At 36.3% G+C, this 16,484-nt stretch overlaps 2 protein-coding genes across 2 annotated transcripts in view; both read right to left on the minus strand.

The window, feature by feature from the left end:
• LOC140143584 (hyalin-like) overlaps positions 1-738 on the minus strand; it is a 38,334-nt gene extending 37,596 nt beyond the window's left edge. The window contains exons 1-2 of the mRNA XM_072165400.1: positions 492-738; positions 46-297 (exon numbers count right to left, since the gene is read on the minus strand). Of these exons, the coding sequence (XP_072021501.1) occupies positions 46-229 (184 nt within the window). The 5' untranslated portion in view covers positions 230-297; positions 492-738. The remainder of the gene's footprint in view (positions 1-45; positions 298-491) is intronic.
• An 8,672-nt stretch (positions 739-9,410) lies between these two features.
• LOC140143595 (hyalin-like) overlaps positions 9,411-16,484 on the minus strand; it is a 70,607-nt gene continuing 63,533 nt past the window's right edge. Inside the window, exons 16-26 of the mRNA XM_072165411.1 lie at positions 16,220-16,471; positions 15,776-16,027; positions 15,233-15,484; positions 14,810-15,061; positions 14,436-14,622; positions 13,669-13,856; positions 11,924-12,175; positions 10,671-10,922; positions 10,222-10,473; positions 9,940-10,096; positions 9,411-9,664 (exon numbers count right to left, since the gene is read on the minus strand). Coding sequence (XP_072021512.1) covers positions 9,583-9,664; positions 9,940-10,096; positions 10,222-10,473; positions 10,671-10,922; positions 11,924-12,175; positions 13,669-13,856; positions 14,436-14,622; positions 14,810-15,061; positions 15,233-15,484; positions 15,776-16,027; positions 16,220-16,471 — 2,378 coding nt within the window. The 3' untranslated portion in view covers positions 9,411-9,582. The remainder of the gene's footprint in view (positions 9,665-9,939; positions 10,097-10,221; positions 10,474-10,670; positions 10,923-11,923; positions 12,176-13,668; positions 13,857-14,435; positions 14,623-14,809; positions 15,062-15,232; positions 15,485-15,775; positions 16,028-16,219; positions 16,472-16,484) is intronic.

Consider the following 16,484-nt stretch of genomic DNA (forward strand, 5'->3'; position numbering starts at 1 on the left):
TATATGATGATAACGACCTTTCGTGATAAAAAGATGGCTACTTACCAGAATTGACTTCGACAGAAAAGGTGCAAAATGCCATATTGTTTGAAGGGTCTGCAAACATATACATGACGGTATTAGCACCAATCCCAAATCTCTCTCCTGATTTATGCGTCTTCACTAGCAATGTGACATGGCCTGATGTATCTATAATAAAAGGTTCTCTCCATGATACGGGTGCTGACATAGATCCTTCTTCAACTTCGACGATGATATCAGATGGACAATTGGTTATTGTCGGGGCAACAGTATCCTCTGCAGATATACATAAACAAAATAACACATGTTAATACTTTTAGCAGTTTTCCATTTTTAAAAATTGTGCTAAATAGGTATTTTCATCGCTTTTATTGCTGTGGCTGAGTAACATTGCTGTCATTGTTCTTAACGCGACTCATGATGTAAAGCGATTTAGCAATGTCGTACAAAAGAAACAAGCAAACTATTACCGGTGTTCACGATTACACTAAAGTTGCACCAGGCGGTATTGCCAGTCCCGTCAATGTACTTATAAATAACATCGGTCAAGCCCAATTGGAAGTCATCTCCAGAATAATGGCTCTGCCTGGACAACGTCACATTGCCTGAAATGTCTGATGCTATCGGTTCTGTCCAATACACCGTCTCGCGTGTGTTACCTAGTTCAGTGACTGCAATTACGTCTCTATGACACGCGTCTATCTTAGGAGGTTTTGTGTCAACTTTTAACGAAAATGAAACAAATCAAGTGTCTTTTATGATAATTAGTTTGCGATGTCGTAGAAGTATTTGTGAACCCTATGCCGGGAACAGAGACGTTGACAGTTACCGTATAGGATGAGTAGGTCGTTATCATGACATAGGCATCTTGAATATTAAAATGCGTCGCCGGGTATGTGAAGATAAAGCTACGTCCGCACGTTTCGGGAACGTATGTGTTATCTGTGGAAGTTGAAAACATACATATGTACATACATTAAATCATATTTAGAGGGGATGGTAACGTTTATTGCCTTAAGTTAGTAAAGAAACATGGGGCAATATTATGTGAGTTACATAGGACAATAAGCATAATGAGTCATGCTGTGTAGATCTCCTGAAGGTCTTGATGAAGAGAGTAAGAAATAAGAAAAGACCAGAAATAACTAATCTGCAATGTGGCTTTGTGGAGGACTATTGAATCAGGAACGTAATGTTCATGCTAATAGTGTTACCTGAGAGGTCGATAGAAATGAGGCAAGACCTGCATTTGTGTTTTATTGATTACACCGTAAAACATGATGAATATTTTGAGTGACATCAATATTGATGGAAAAGACCTGAGAATTATCCGAAATGTGTAATGGAACCAGACAACAGCAATCAGAGTGGACAATGATGTAGGGGAGTTTGTTGAAAGAGTGTGGCAAGGATGTGGGTTTTTTCGCCGGATTTATTCAATTTGTACAGCGAGTGGATTCTGAGAGAATTGGAGGATTTACCATGATGAAAATGATATCTGGGCCTTAGGGAGTATGAAACCGCAAAGGTCATCCCAGGTCAAAGGTCAGGTCAAATTTAATGTTGCTCCGGTCATCTTTTAACTCGGGAAATGATCCCCGACACTTGGGGAAATTGCAGAGGTCATCCGAGGCCAAAGGTCAGGTCAAATTTAAAGTTGCTCCAATCGGCATGTAACTCGGGGCTTTGACCTGTGACACAGTTACAAGAGTGTTTTGATATATATTTTCAAGTTTCTTCTTTTTCTGTTTTTCTTGCTTCACTGAAACAATTTCTTGACTTTTTTGTTTTGTTTTGGTGTGTACTCCGCACTCTTTATGCCTGTCGCAATTCAAGGTAGATTATTACATTATACACAATCTTAAATTCATCAAAATTTAATGTCATTACTGTAAAAATGTAAGAACTTTGTCAGAAGCAGAAGCCGTGAGTAAATTACATAAAAGTAAGGTTCAGTAAGTCAAACAAAATATATCGACCTTTTTTAATTCAAACATATTACAACATGTTAAAAACCAGATCCTTTCACTTGACTATAATTACCTGCAATTTGTTTAACACAGATTGGCTTATGCATAAAAATAGTAGGCTCTACTAACTTTTTGAACAAGTATTAAGCTATATGTGACCAATTTCTTAAAATCAGACAGTTCTAACTAAATGTTATTGTTTTCGCTGTTATTATTGTTGTTGTTGTTGCTGTTGTTGTTGCAATGTTGACAGTTTCAATGAAACGTGCACTAACGTCACTGCCACATCAAGGTGAAAATGGTATAGATTAAAATATACTTGATTGGAATAACTCATTTCATAGTAGAGTGTGTCGCACTAAACAGAAATACATTATGACTAGGTCAAAGAAATGCGAATTGTATTTTAATTCCTATTCAATTATTTGGAATATGCTCATTGAACCTGAACATTTTTACTGAAATGCACGCATGTATATAGTACATTGCAGTCTGTGCGATTGGGTTGATAAGCATTCAAGAATGGATTTTGTTTCTGCTTCAAAATATATAACCAAACCAAAATAGTGTAGCTGGTAACCTGAAACACTTTGCACTCTGTGATAAAAGCATGGGAGTTGCTACACGTGACAAGGAAGGCAGCTAGATGCATATAAAACAAAAATACAGTATCTTATATTTTTATTTTTATTCTTTGTACCAGAATACTCAAGCAATTTGAAGCAATAATTTTTGAATAAAAAACTAAACTTAGGTTAAATTATTGATTTTGATAATCAACTTATATATTATGATATATAATTATTATTAGTGACTTTTGTACATATAAATTTACCTATTTCATATCATCAAGCCATGCTATATTTTCCAGTTCACTTATCGTGTATTTGTATTACATAGGCATTTAGTTAACAATAAACTTAAAATTAACTATAACGAATGAATAGGTTTACGTGACTACACAAATATGTCAAAAGTGATAAAGTTAAGGTTCAGTAAGCCTATTCCAAACCAAAATGAATAGATTTGTATTATGCAGGTACTAAAACTAAATATACGTTTCTTTTACATCGCAAGTTCACTTGCCATTATTCTTGCTGTTTACAGAAGAGACAAAATGCATATGACCAACTCTTGTATTAGTATCATTTCAACGAGGCTTATGTTCGGACCTCTTCGATGACATGCTTGGACCATAAATGAATACACTTACATCATAAAAATAAAAATATTGAGAAATATTCCCTCATATATGTCCCTCATTTTGTTGTCAGTTGTGTGCCCATATTCCAGTGAACGTGCTTCTTTCAGCCAGTTACCATGGTTAGACATTTTTCAATTTTTAAATGAGAGTCGCAAAGGTCGATGTATTTGACAGATTATTATGATTGTACAGATTTCATGAATGTAAGTATAAAATATCTACCTTGACTTTCGGTAGACTTGAGGATGGCCCAGACAAAAATGAGTCCAGTGACATACTTGTATGCAGAAAACATAGCTGTCATTTCGGCATGAGCTGTAGCTACATAGCATAAGAATATTTGTGAAGTTGCAGGTTCAGTTCACGGTTGGTCACAAATCAGACTAAAATCCATGCATTGACACACTACAGTAACAATCTGCATTAATGGGTTGCTAGTTGCACTTACACAGTGTTGACTGTGGCAATATTGTAGCTTTGGTTACAAAGTTAGTTCCGGTTGTTTCACTTAATTTCACACGACTAAGGGGTTGTGCAATAATAATTATGAGCCACCTTGGTGGTAAAATTTCCAAACGGCGTGCCAAAGTTTGCTTGCCCAACTCCGCCCCCGGAAAACTCACCCCTGCCTCAAAACCGCCACCCCACCCCACTTCCATCTTGAGCTCTTGGTGATTGAACACATATATTGCTGTTGGTATTGTCCAAGTCTAGATTTGAAATGTATATAATGGTTTGTTAGTAAATAATCACATCAAACAAGGAAAGGAAAAAACCGATTGTTTTTCTTAGTCTCGCAGTTACAATAAGAAGAACAACATTTAAATGCAATGTTAGTCTCTCCGTCATTCCTTGTCTAGTGCAACTTATTGAGAGTTTAGTCCAGGTGGAGGAGTCTTGTGACAGAACAGAGAATGGAAGGATGGTGTGACGTAATGTGATACTTTATGAGATTAAGTGCTTTGCATAATGGGAACAAACACATTGCCTAGATACATGGACTCCATCTTGATATGATCTTTATGTCAAAGATATTAAATTTGACCTTGTAACAATAATAATCTACTGTCAAATTTGAACTTGTAACTATGATATTCTACTGTCAACATGCCTGCTTACTACCGACTGTGGGTCACGGCTGTTTGATGTGATCATTTATTAGTGTTTCAAACAAAACATCATGTACAAACCACGTTTTAGGCTTAAACAGCTAAAAGCGATATCATGCTAATGTATACAGATGCTTTTGAGTCATTTCCAACTTTAAATTTCACCTCTTTTACAAAATTATTCACTTTTACAGCATTTGTTTTTAAAAGCTTTTTGGATATAAAAATGTATCTATTTATGACGAAATTGGTGGCGCTATTTAGTTACTTAAAATTACTCTTTCAAGCTTTTACAAACAATTTCTTTTATTTTTTGATGAAACATGTTTATAAAATTTCTTTGCCGCTTGTCTCACCTATTCCATCTGTTTTAAAGGCAGCATTGATCACCTACCCCTTGCAAATTAAGAAATATGATTTAGGATAATAGCGCCATCTACAGTTTACATTTAGTTAATAATGAAGCCCATTCTATATACATCAAACAACCGTGGGGTGGATGCGTCCTTAACGTACATGGTAACTTCAGATCGAACTCATTCTCTAAGATCAGAGAGATATCACTATTTGAGTGTGTATGAGCTCTCGCGATTTTCAGCGAGTCCGAATACGGCACACGTCGTCAGCGCCAGGTAAAAAATTATTTTGTATAGCCATCAAAGCGCATGTCTTTATAAACTGCCCACCGGCCTCCGAGAGTAGCTTCTATATACAATGTATTACAATATAAGCTTATAGTTGTACAGATCGTAAAAACGTGTCATTTCAGCTAATGAATGGAAACGCTATGGTATCTCATATCGTTCAGGTGATGTGCTTAGCCTAAGTCGCTCGGCCTGTCTCGAACAAAATCGCCATTCATAGCTGTTGAAGAACTAATGGATTCGCACGACGCGAAGATATAAGGATGATGATGCTATGAATGATGACACTGTGCGGCACACTCGACAACTCGACGCTTAGCCATTGATTCGCTCGTTGTGATCTTATAAATGTTAATTAATCGAAACGACTATCATATACGTCCAAGGGTACTGTGATTTAGAAACTAAGCTTTGTGTATCCTCAAGGACAGTTTGGAAGTTTTGGATCAGGCAAATCTTTGTTTGTTGATAAAAAAAAAAAATTTGAAGTCAACCACAATTTGTCTAGAAATAAAAAAAAAAGTGTTTGTCAAGGTCACTTACATATTTAATGTTATATTTAAAATGCAACTTAGTCCAGAAAGATTTTTAGGCTTCTTTCCTGAAAGCGTAATCTGGTCATCTTCAATATAAGACATTGGTTTAGCTGAAGTAAAGAGATTTTGTTTGCAAACTATTTGTGCATAAACCTGGAACTACTGAGTAATATTTTGCAACACGGACTACGAAGTGGAGAACACCCACCAACGCCCACATACCCCCCCAATTTTCAATCTTTATGTTTGATACCAATGTATAGTTATGGGTCTTCACTATCCTGTGAAATCAATGTAAGTACAAACATTCCCCAGGAAATATCGCTATGATGTCATAATGTGAGCGCACCCATGCAGGTTATGTACAAAAGTATAGTCAAAATTTGCAATTTTCAAATTTTCTACTAAATATAAAATGAAATCCCCATCTCTCAATACCAAAAGACAGGCAAAGTGTGCCAACTTTTTGTCCATGATTGTACCTGAAACGCTTTTTGCGATATGTCTAATGTGTTCAGCTATAAAAAATATCTGCACAATCTATTAGGAGTCAAAATAATTACGCATTGCACACTAGCACAATAATTATTAAACATGATATTACAAATGAATGTTCATATGTCCCGGTGTATGCTGCGTAAGCCCCTTCCCTTGTTTGTTATTAGGAATCATAGGATATCAAACATTTCACACAAATTCAGTAAGCAGCCATAGACGCTAAAAGGTAATAGTCCAAGCTACTTGGTTGTAAAATTCTAAACTCATCGGCAACTTGTCTTACAATATTAACTACTATAATTGAAGACAAAGATAAAAAAAAAAAGACAAGTTGACGTCTGACGTCCTGTCAACTAGGCCAAAAATGCCGTACTGCGCAGGTCAGCAACCAATCAACCCGCGCCGCTGCCCTGACGTCAGATGCAAACTAGTCTTGTTAATTCAGTCTTCAATTATAATCAGCTGCTATGATTTTGGTTTTTACGCCAACAATGGGTTATTATATTTGAAATCCACACACCCCCTATGGACGACCTTAATCTCCAACACAGGGAGTGTACATTTCAAATGAAGCCACCCACTCAGGTAACCACAAGGTGATATCTTCCATAGGGATGTGTGGATTTCAATGTAAAATCACTGAAACTTGTAACTATAAGTTCAAATTACTGGACATAATTTCAAAGTCAATGATTTTAACGTTAAAAGGTGAGCTGTTGTAAACTGCTTATCCACAAAAATAGCCTGTTTAAGTAAAATTTAAAAGTTTAGGGGCCTGAGCTTTCGATCCTAGCAGGATCTTTATCAAAGGCAAAGTGACAAGACAACACACAAACATGCATATATATAGTGACATGGACATAAAGGAAAAGGAAATTAGCAAGACAATAGAAGACATAAGGGTACTGTCACATGTGATTCCAGGTGTGTTGTTTGCAAGGACCATATCCAAGAAGGGGATTCTGTCACCAGTAATTCCAACAATTCCTCCCACAGGATCAGGGGCAACATCACCTGCACCACATCTAATGTAGTGTATCTCATCTCTTGCAGAGTTTGTGGTATACAGTATGTGGGAGAAACCAAGAATGCACTTAAGAAGCGGTTCTATGGACACCGGTCCACAGTCAACACCAAGAAGCTTGACACCCCTGTTGGTGGTCACTTTAACCTCCCCAACCACTCTATCTCCGACATGATCCTTCAGGGGATTGAGTCTTTAGGTAACCGTCCTGACACCGTCCGTGCCAGCATTGAGAAATTCTGGATGAAGCGCCTACGTACCATCCAGCCACATGGTCTCAACATCCAAGAGGGAAACGATTAACTTGATTTTCATTATCATAATATTCCAACCAACCCCCCCCCCCCCATTTTTTTCTTCCTATTTTGTTATTTATATTTTCCATCCACTTTATTATTTTTTTTTTTTTTTCTTTTTACTTCCATCATCATGTATTATGTTCATGTAGTTTTATTTTTACCACACATTTTCATTTTTCTATTCAGCCCATTGTCTTCATTCATTTCCCTATCCCTCTCATCTCCATTCATTACATCCCACTTCCTGCCCCAATTGATAGTTCCCAGGAACCACTCATGTCTTCTATTGTCTTGCTAATTTCCTTTTCCTTTATGTCCATGTCACTATATATATGCATGTTTGTGTGTTGTCTTGTCACTTTGCCTTTGATAAAGATCCTGCTAGGATCGAAAGCTCAGGCCCCTAAACTTTTAAATTTCAATGATTTTAAAATAGTCCATTAGAATACTGCCCAAAATTGTTCTTTCATTCGCTTTTATATTCTCGTCAACTCTCTAGAAATGTATCTTATTACATTTTTGAAAATAGAGTTACTATAATTATTAACTTATACAAACATCATATACCGAAAGCACCAAAGGTCTAGCATACTTGGTTCTAAAGTTGATGTCTATTTTCTTATGTATTTGTTTTGTTTTTTACTCCACATTTTTGCTTTTATCTCAATTTTAATTTGCCGCCTTGGGGCTCCATGGACCAGATCGTGTTACATATTATATATTAAATCATTGTCTAGGTTATTCTCGTAATATCCAGGCTATTTCCATCCACTTTATTATTTTAGTTTTTATTTCATTTTACTTCCATCATCATGTATTATGTTCATGTAGTTTTATTTTTACCACACATTTTCATTTTTCTATTCAGCCCATTGTCTTCATTCATTTCCCTATCCCTCTCATCTCCATTCATTACATCCCACTTCCTGCCCCAATTGATAGTTCCCAGGAACCACTCATGTCTTCTATTGTCTTGCTAATTTCCTTTTCCTTTATGTCCATGTCACTATATATATGCATGTTTGTGTGTTGTCTTGTCACTTTGCCTTTGATAAAGATCCTGCTAGGATCGAAAGCTCAGGCCCCTAAACTTTTAAATTTCAATGATTTTAAAATAGTCCATTAGAATACTGCCCAAAATTGTTCTTTCATTCGCTTTTATATTCTCGTCAACTCTCTAGAAATGTATCTTATTACATTTTTGAAAATAGAGTTACTATAATTATTAACTTATACAAACATCATATACCGAAAGCACCAAAGGTCTAGCATACTTGGTTCTAAAGTTGATGTCTATTTTCTTATGTATTTGTTTTGTTTTTTACTCCACATTTTTGCTTTTATCTCAATTTTAATTTGCCGCCTTGGGGCTCCATGGACCAGATCGTGTTACATATTATATATTAAATCATTGTCTAGGTTATTCTCGTAATATCCAGGCTATTTACATTGGTTGCCATTTTTAAAATGATCTTCTTACATATCGTTATCAACACATGTGCTTTATTTTGTACTTCTGTGTTCTGCTATCGCAATTTCCCATGTCAGTTGTATTCCTTTTTGAAGAGGAGCACCGCACAGTGGTTTTTTCGGGTTTTTTCTTTAGTCACTTAATGCTCTGCGTGCTAGCCATGCGTTTCAACGGAAAAAGTTGAAGTTCTGAGATATTTTCTCAAAATATCAAGAGCTATCTTAAGATCTACTGAACCAATACTAGGCTTGTTTGTACTCATTTGAATGCATTTGTCATGCTGATTCTAAATATGGTCATGAAAAGTTACATTTCTGAAATTTTTGAATTTTAAAAAAATTTTAACATGTCGTCTGCAGTCGACACCCGCGTGAAGAGAGTTAAGCAGCAATATTGATTTATAGTCTCGATTAGAATACTGTACTGGCCAATTTTGTTCTTTCCATTTGCTTTTATATTCTCGTTAGCTCTTTGGAGCTTTTTCTTATTACACCAGTAACTAATATTAGATATTATATCATCGCCTAGCTTATTCTCTTAACATCCAGGTTAATTACATAAATTAACAGTTGAAATGATCTTCTTACATATCGTCGAATTACAATTTATTATAAACTGTCCCAGACTAAGGCGAGTTGCGAGAGTTGCCTTTTTAATCAAATTTGACCATTAACATCTTGGAATAAAGCGACATTAATATAATGGTTATGTAATATTATATATGCTTAAATATATCGATTAAAATAGATAACGACGGGATCTCTTCATTTGCATAATCGTTACCATTTTTTCTACTGTGTTTCTGTTTATAAGTTAATTGATTTCAGTGAAGTCGTCGTGGACATCGCCAAAACATCTAGATTGATGTTCTCTCTCTTGGTCTTCATCCTGTAATAAAGTGTATTGGGATAATGAGTGTTGATAAAAATTACCAATGTGTGTTGATAAGAGAACAAAAAAACCGGCGCGATTATATAACAAACGATATTGTGAAATTGGTTGTGTGTTATGTGGGCTGGGGATGCGTATGGGTGTATTTATGTAGGAAGGTAGGTAGATGTAGAAAGAGAGCACATGTCATTGTGGTTAAGTAGACAGTTCAGTCAATATCATTTAAGTGAATGGTATGTTAGTACTATTATTGGTGGACTGGTTTTTCGTACCGAAAGTAAACAAGTACCAGCATCACAATGATGGCAAACACTATGACCAATAGCGACAGGACCAAGGCTGCGTAAGATACACCCGTTCCGTCACCCGCGCCTTCTGATTGTCGAAGACGGTTCACTACACCTTTATCAGGCATGTCCGGTGGATAATCTGAAATTTAAAAAAGGGAAAAATTTTACCCTTCACCGATATCATGTGCTTTCAGGTTTCATCAGTCATGCATCATTTACTTGTGTTTATAATTTGGTATCCAAATTGAAAGTACAAAGTCTTACCGCTTTCAAGAACAACAACTGTGAAGTTACACATTACTTTGTGACCCTCGGAATCTTCAAATGTGTATACAACTGGCGTTAAACCAATTGGAAATGATTCATTTGGCTTGTGATTGCTCGATATCTTCGTAGGGGTTGACAGATTAATGGCATATGGTTCAGTCCAAATCACCCTGGTTGCGTCTCTTCCTGGTTCAACTCTCGTGACTATATTTGAAGGGCAGTTGAATATCTTTGAAAATGCTTCAGCGGCTTTAAGATCAATTGCAAGATACAAATTTATGGTTCTTTATTTTATCCTATTACTATATATATTTTCAAAACTGGCTTTGATTTTTTGTTTTATATGCACACTATGTATAGTGAACAGAGTCATAACGGACCATTGTAACAACAGAGACACCTTTAACTAAAACTTTAAAAAAGAACATATTTCAATTCGAATTTACCTCCAGTGACAGTCACAGCAAACGAGCATTTCTCCATGTTGTTAGCCTTATCCCGGAATATATATGACACGATCGTTGTTCCGATGGTAAAGAAGGTTCCTGAGGCATGAGTTTGTATCAGCAGCATTACAAAACCGGAGGCGTCTTCTGCTATAGGTTCATCCCAACTCACGATGGCTCCCAACGATCCCTGGTCTATCTCCACCGTCTTGTTACGTGGACAGAGTGTGATAGTAGGTGGTCGAGAATCAGCTAAGGTGTAAGAGGTATGTACGTATGTTTAATATCTTATGGGTGATTTCGGTTGCCGTATCTTTACCAATCGCAACCAACTGACCAAGGCAAGGAGAGTATATTCAACAGAAAATACGAATGTGTCTGGCAATATATACGAGGAATATAGGGTCCACAACTTACAAGTTCCCCCCTAAATACTTTTAAAAATAAATCGAATAATATTTGACGAAATGCAAACCTGTAAAACGATGTGGGTAGCCTTATTTGTTTTACACATGTGGACCAAATTTCAGCGTCACACGTCATTGCGTTCAGTCAAAATGGTTCAGTATGTAAAAAAAGAGACCGTTTTAAACTGTGTTAAAAGTTGCATCTGAGTCCATATGACTGAATTCTCAAACAATACAGTAGGCCAGGGATATTCATGTGTTTGTAAAAGAAAACTTAATCTTTGGAATTCTTCTTCTTCTTTCTCAAAAGCAAAGCAGGTGTTTAGTTCTTTTCTTTTTAATAAATGGCTGAGATGGAAGGGATATCTTTGGGACCATGTTAAAAATGAAGTTGACCACCTTATCAATGAAAACACAACACTGCAAGAGCTAACCCGACCAATCCAACATGTATGGAATTTAATAAACAGCATGCGGCGACGTTGCAATGCACTTGTCAACAGTGCCGGATGACACATCCCCTACTAAACATCTAGACTTTAAGTTTTATTTCCATTACAAACACATGGACAGGCCTAACATACTTTATTGTTTGACATTGACTCCTATGGACTCAGGTGCAACTTTTAAAACGCACTCTTTTTTTACATAATGAACCATTGTGACCAAACGCAATGATGTGTGACACTACAAATTGGCCCAGATTTGCAAAACAAATAAGGTTACTCATAACTTTTTACAATTTTACACTTCGTTAAATAATTTTCGATTTATTTCAAAAAGCATTAGGGGGAACTTATAAGTTGTGCACCCTATACAAAGATTATGAACAAAACATTCACTTACATTCAGCCACATGTATGTGAAATTCGCATGTTGCAGTATTATTTGCTCCGTCGGCAAATGTGTACCTAACAAGAGTTGAACCCACTTCAAAGAGTTCACCCGATTTGTGTGTAGCATTTACTAACAAAGTATATCCGGACTTGTCGCTAGCTGATGGTTCATCCCAAGATACGTGAACACCTGATGTGCTAATTTCAAGTGTTTGGTAAATGTCCTCTGGACAAAATTCTAATTCAGGCGGTGTTGTGTCCTCTATCATCAAAAACAAATATTTCAATACTAGTCCAGTCAATCTAAACAAATTAATGCTCTGCGTGCTATCCATGCGCCTCCATGGAAAAAGTTCAAGTTTTAAAATATTTTCTCAAAATATCAAGAGCTATCTTAAGACCTACTGAATCAATACTAGGCTTGTTTGTACTCATTTTAATGCATTTTTCATGCTGATTCCAAATATGGTCATGACAATTTACATTTCTGAAATTTTTGAATTTCTAAAAAAAAATTTAAACTTGTCGTCTGCAGTCGACACCCGCGTGAAGAGAGTTAATGGTGTCACTCACCACTAATTGCAACAGAATTTTTTTCACTTTTATACATTTTAGAGATGTCCCCTGAACATCATACCAAAAGTATACTAAAATATACTAGGTGGAAAGGTAGTTTTTGGCGGGAAAAGGTCATACAGAGGTCAAATTTCAAAGTTGCTCAACTCTTTTTTAAAACTATACCAAAATATTCCTCTAGTCATAAGGATTCAGAAAAAGTAGAGTTTGTCATATCTGTGATGTACCATTCTCAAGTTATAAGCAAAAAGGTCAAAGGTCAAATTTTAGGCTCCACATAGGTCAACTTCAAAAAATGCTCCGATCTCCTTAAAAATGGTCTCAATGTGTTCGTCCTTTAAAAGCACTCCAAAATAAGAATAGTTTGCCATATCTTGGATGCTTCGTTACCTAGGTAGCAGGGTAAAAGAGGGTATTGACCATTGAACTCTATTGACCCCGACCTAGTTTTCGATGTTACGCATGTAATTAAACAACCTAAACAGTGCAAATATTCTTTAAATGAATTATGTTTGCAAGATGAACAATTTGAGACCATTTTGGTTAAAATCGGACAATTTTTAGTTTTTTGACCTCTGTTGAACCCAACATTTGACCTTTGACCTTTTCGGTTATAACTCAAGAACCGTACATCACAAGTATGGCAAACTATATTTTTTTCTGAATCCTAATGACTAGAGGAATAAGTTGGTATAGTTTTTAAAATGATTGGAGCGATTTTGAAATTTGACCCTGGTATGACCATTTCCCGCCAAAAACTACCTTTCCACCAAGTATATTTTAGTATACTTTTTGTATGCTGTTCAGGGGACATCTATGACATTCATAGGAGTGAAAAAAATTCTGTTGCAATTAGTGGCGAGTCAAAACTCACTTTGACTGGACTATACATAATTGATAATAATACAAAGGAATTTCAGAATGAAGATGAAATTAACAAAATTAAAATTGTACTAGGTTTTTGCAGAGATGTCCACCACGTGTTACCTTTTTTTTTTAATTAGCAACGGGTGGATGCTCAAATCCATGGACTATAACAATAATTTTAATACTATGGGCCAGAATCCGACTTAGACTATTACAATATATTAATGCTGCAGTTCATACCACGAACTCTTGACAACACTTACCAGTGTTCACAGCTACATTGAAGATGCACCAGGCGGTATTATCACTTACCGGTGTTCACAACTACACTGAAGTTGCACCAGGCGGTATTGCCAGTCCCGTCAATGTACTCATAAATAACATCCGTCAAGCCTATTGGAAAGTCATCTCCAGAATAATGGCTCTGTCTGGACAATGTCACATTGCCTGAATTGTCTGAGGTTATCGGTTCTGTCCAATCACCGTCTTGCGTATGATGTCTAGTTCAGTGACTGCACTGACGTCTTTAGGACACGCTTCTATCTTGGGAGGTGTTGTGTCAACTTTGAAATATGAAAATAAATAAAATAAAATGTACCTTACGATAGGAAATCTTCCAAAAGCATTATTATAGCCAGTATGTATCTATACACCAGTTGTTAAGACTCTCATTTTGTTATGTATGTTTTATTTAAGTAACTATTAAGAATTGGTAAAGGTAGAAGCACAACAAGTTTGAACATGAAACGACATTAACTGGGTAGCAAGTGTCGGTAATAAATTGAATTCAGAATTTTGTTTTTTGGAGGCGCCTAAAGAAATTTTATAACGTTGGAACTATGGCACTCAAGTGTGCAATATACGTTATAATCGTATTACATGTATAGTGTACTTTCACATTAATGACAATTATTGAATTTTTGCTGTTATGACATTCGTTACTTCTTTTTGTAAAAGGGTAAAGGGTCATAAAAAGAAAGAATAAATTTGCATTAGAGAACAAGGAGTACTTACCAGAGGTGGATTTGATTGAAAAAGTGCAAAATGCCAAATTGTTTGAAGGGTCTGTAAAAATATACATAACAGTATCAACACCATTTCCAAATCTCTCTCCTGATTGATGAGTCTTCACTATCAATGTGACATTGCCAGATGCATCGCTAGCAGAAGGTTCTTCCCAAGATAAGGGTGATGACATAGAACCTTCTTCCACTTTGGCGATGATATCAGATGGACAATTGGTTATTGCAGGGACAGTGGTATCCTCTGCAGATATACATAAACAAAATTATTCATGTCAATGCTTTCAACAGTCCCCAAATTTCTGAACGGTTGTGTTAAATGCTTTAATGCTATCGTTTTTATTGCTGTGGCTATTGAATATTGCTGTTACTGTTTTTAACGCGGCACATGAAGCAATTTAAGAATGTCAGACAAACAAACAAAATATTACCGGTGTTCACGACTACACTAAAGTTGCACCAGGCGGTATTGCCAGTACCGTCAATGTACTCATAACTAACATCCGTCAAGCCTAATGGGAAGTCATCTCCAGGATAATGGCTCTGTCTCGACAACGTCACGTTGCCTGAAATGTCTGAGGCTATCGGTTCTGTCCAATACACCGTGTCGCGTGTGTTGCCTAGTTCAGTGACTGCACTCATGTCTCTAGGGCACGATTCTATCTTGGGAGGTGTTGAGTCAACTTTGAAATAGGATGACAAATTAATCAAATTAAATGTAATGTTATGATACATCCAGAAGTAAGATTGGAAAATAATAAGATTCGAAAATATAAAATAATGAGTTAGAAGTAAAATGTCGGTCATGAAAGTAAAAATAAACGACCTTTTGCGATAAAAAGATGACTACTTACCAGAAGTGACTTTGACAGAAAAAGTGCAAAATGCCATATTGTTTGAAGGGTCTGCAAAAATATACATAACAGTATTGGCACCAATCCCAAATATCTCTCCTGATTGATGCGTCTTCACTATCAATGTGACATTGCCTGATGCATCGCTAGCAGAAGGTTCTCTCCATGATACGGGTGATGACGTAGATCCTTCTTCGACTTCGGCGATGATATCAGATGGACAATTGGTTATTGTCGGGGCAACGGTATCCTCTGCAGATATACAGAAACACACTCATACATGTTAATATGCTTTTTGAAGTTGTGGTAAATGGAAATTCTTATCGGTTTTTTTGTTGTTGTTTTGTTTTTTTTTTAATTTTGTTTTTGGTGTTTTTGGTGTGTTTTTTTTTTTTTTTTTTTTGTTCTGTTTTGTTCTGTTTTGTTTGTTTTTTAGTTTTTGGTTTTTTTTGGATGTAGCTGAAGAAAATTTCTGCTGTGGTTCATTATATGACATAATGATGAAGTGATTTAACAATGTCGTGCAAACAAGCAAAATAATACCGGTGTTCACGATAACACTAAAGTTGCACCAGGCAGTATTGCCAGTCCCATCGATGTACTCATAACTAACACCAGTCAATCCTAATGGGAAGTCGTCTCCAGAATAATAGCTCTGTCTCGTCAACGTCACATTGCCTGAAATGTCAGAAGCTATCGGTTCTGTCCAATACACCGGCTCGCGTATGTTGCCTAGTTCAGTGACTGCACTCACGTCTCTAGGACACGATTCTATCTTGGGAGGTACTGTGTCAACTATGAAATAGGACAAACAAATTCAACAAAATATCATTTAATGATAAATCCATCTTTATTATGGCCAGCATGAATTGCAGTTTTAAAAAATCGCACTTCATATTGATGTCATATTATGTACACGTTGGTGTTGGTGTGTTTGCAGTACATGGCTGCTGTTCATTACAAGAACATAATGACATAAATAATTACCAGTGTTCACAACAACACTAAAGTTGCACCAAGCGGCGTTGCCAGTCCCGTCGATGTACTCATAACTAACATCTGTCAAGCCTAGTGGGAAGTCATCTCCAGAATAATGGCTCTGTTTGGACAACGTGACATTGCCTGAAATGTCCAATGCTATCGGTTCAATCCAATACACCGTCTGTCGTATGTTGCCTAGTTCAGTGACTGCACTCATGTCTCTAGGGCACAATTCTATCCTGGGAGGTGTTGAGTCAACTTTGAAAAAGGA

The sequence above is a fragment of the Amphiura filiformis genome, chromosome 2 (genome assembly GCF_039555335.1).
Source record: "Amphiura filiformis chromosome 2, Afil_fr2py, whole genome shotgun sequence".
Classification (NCBI taxonomy): Eukaryota; Metazoa; Echinodermata; class Ophiuroidea; order Amphilepidida; family Amphiuridae; genus Amphiura; species Amphiura filiformis.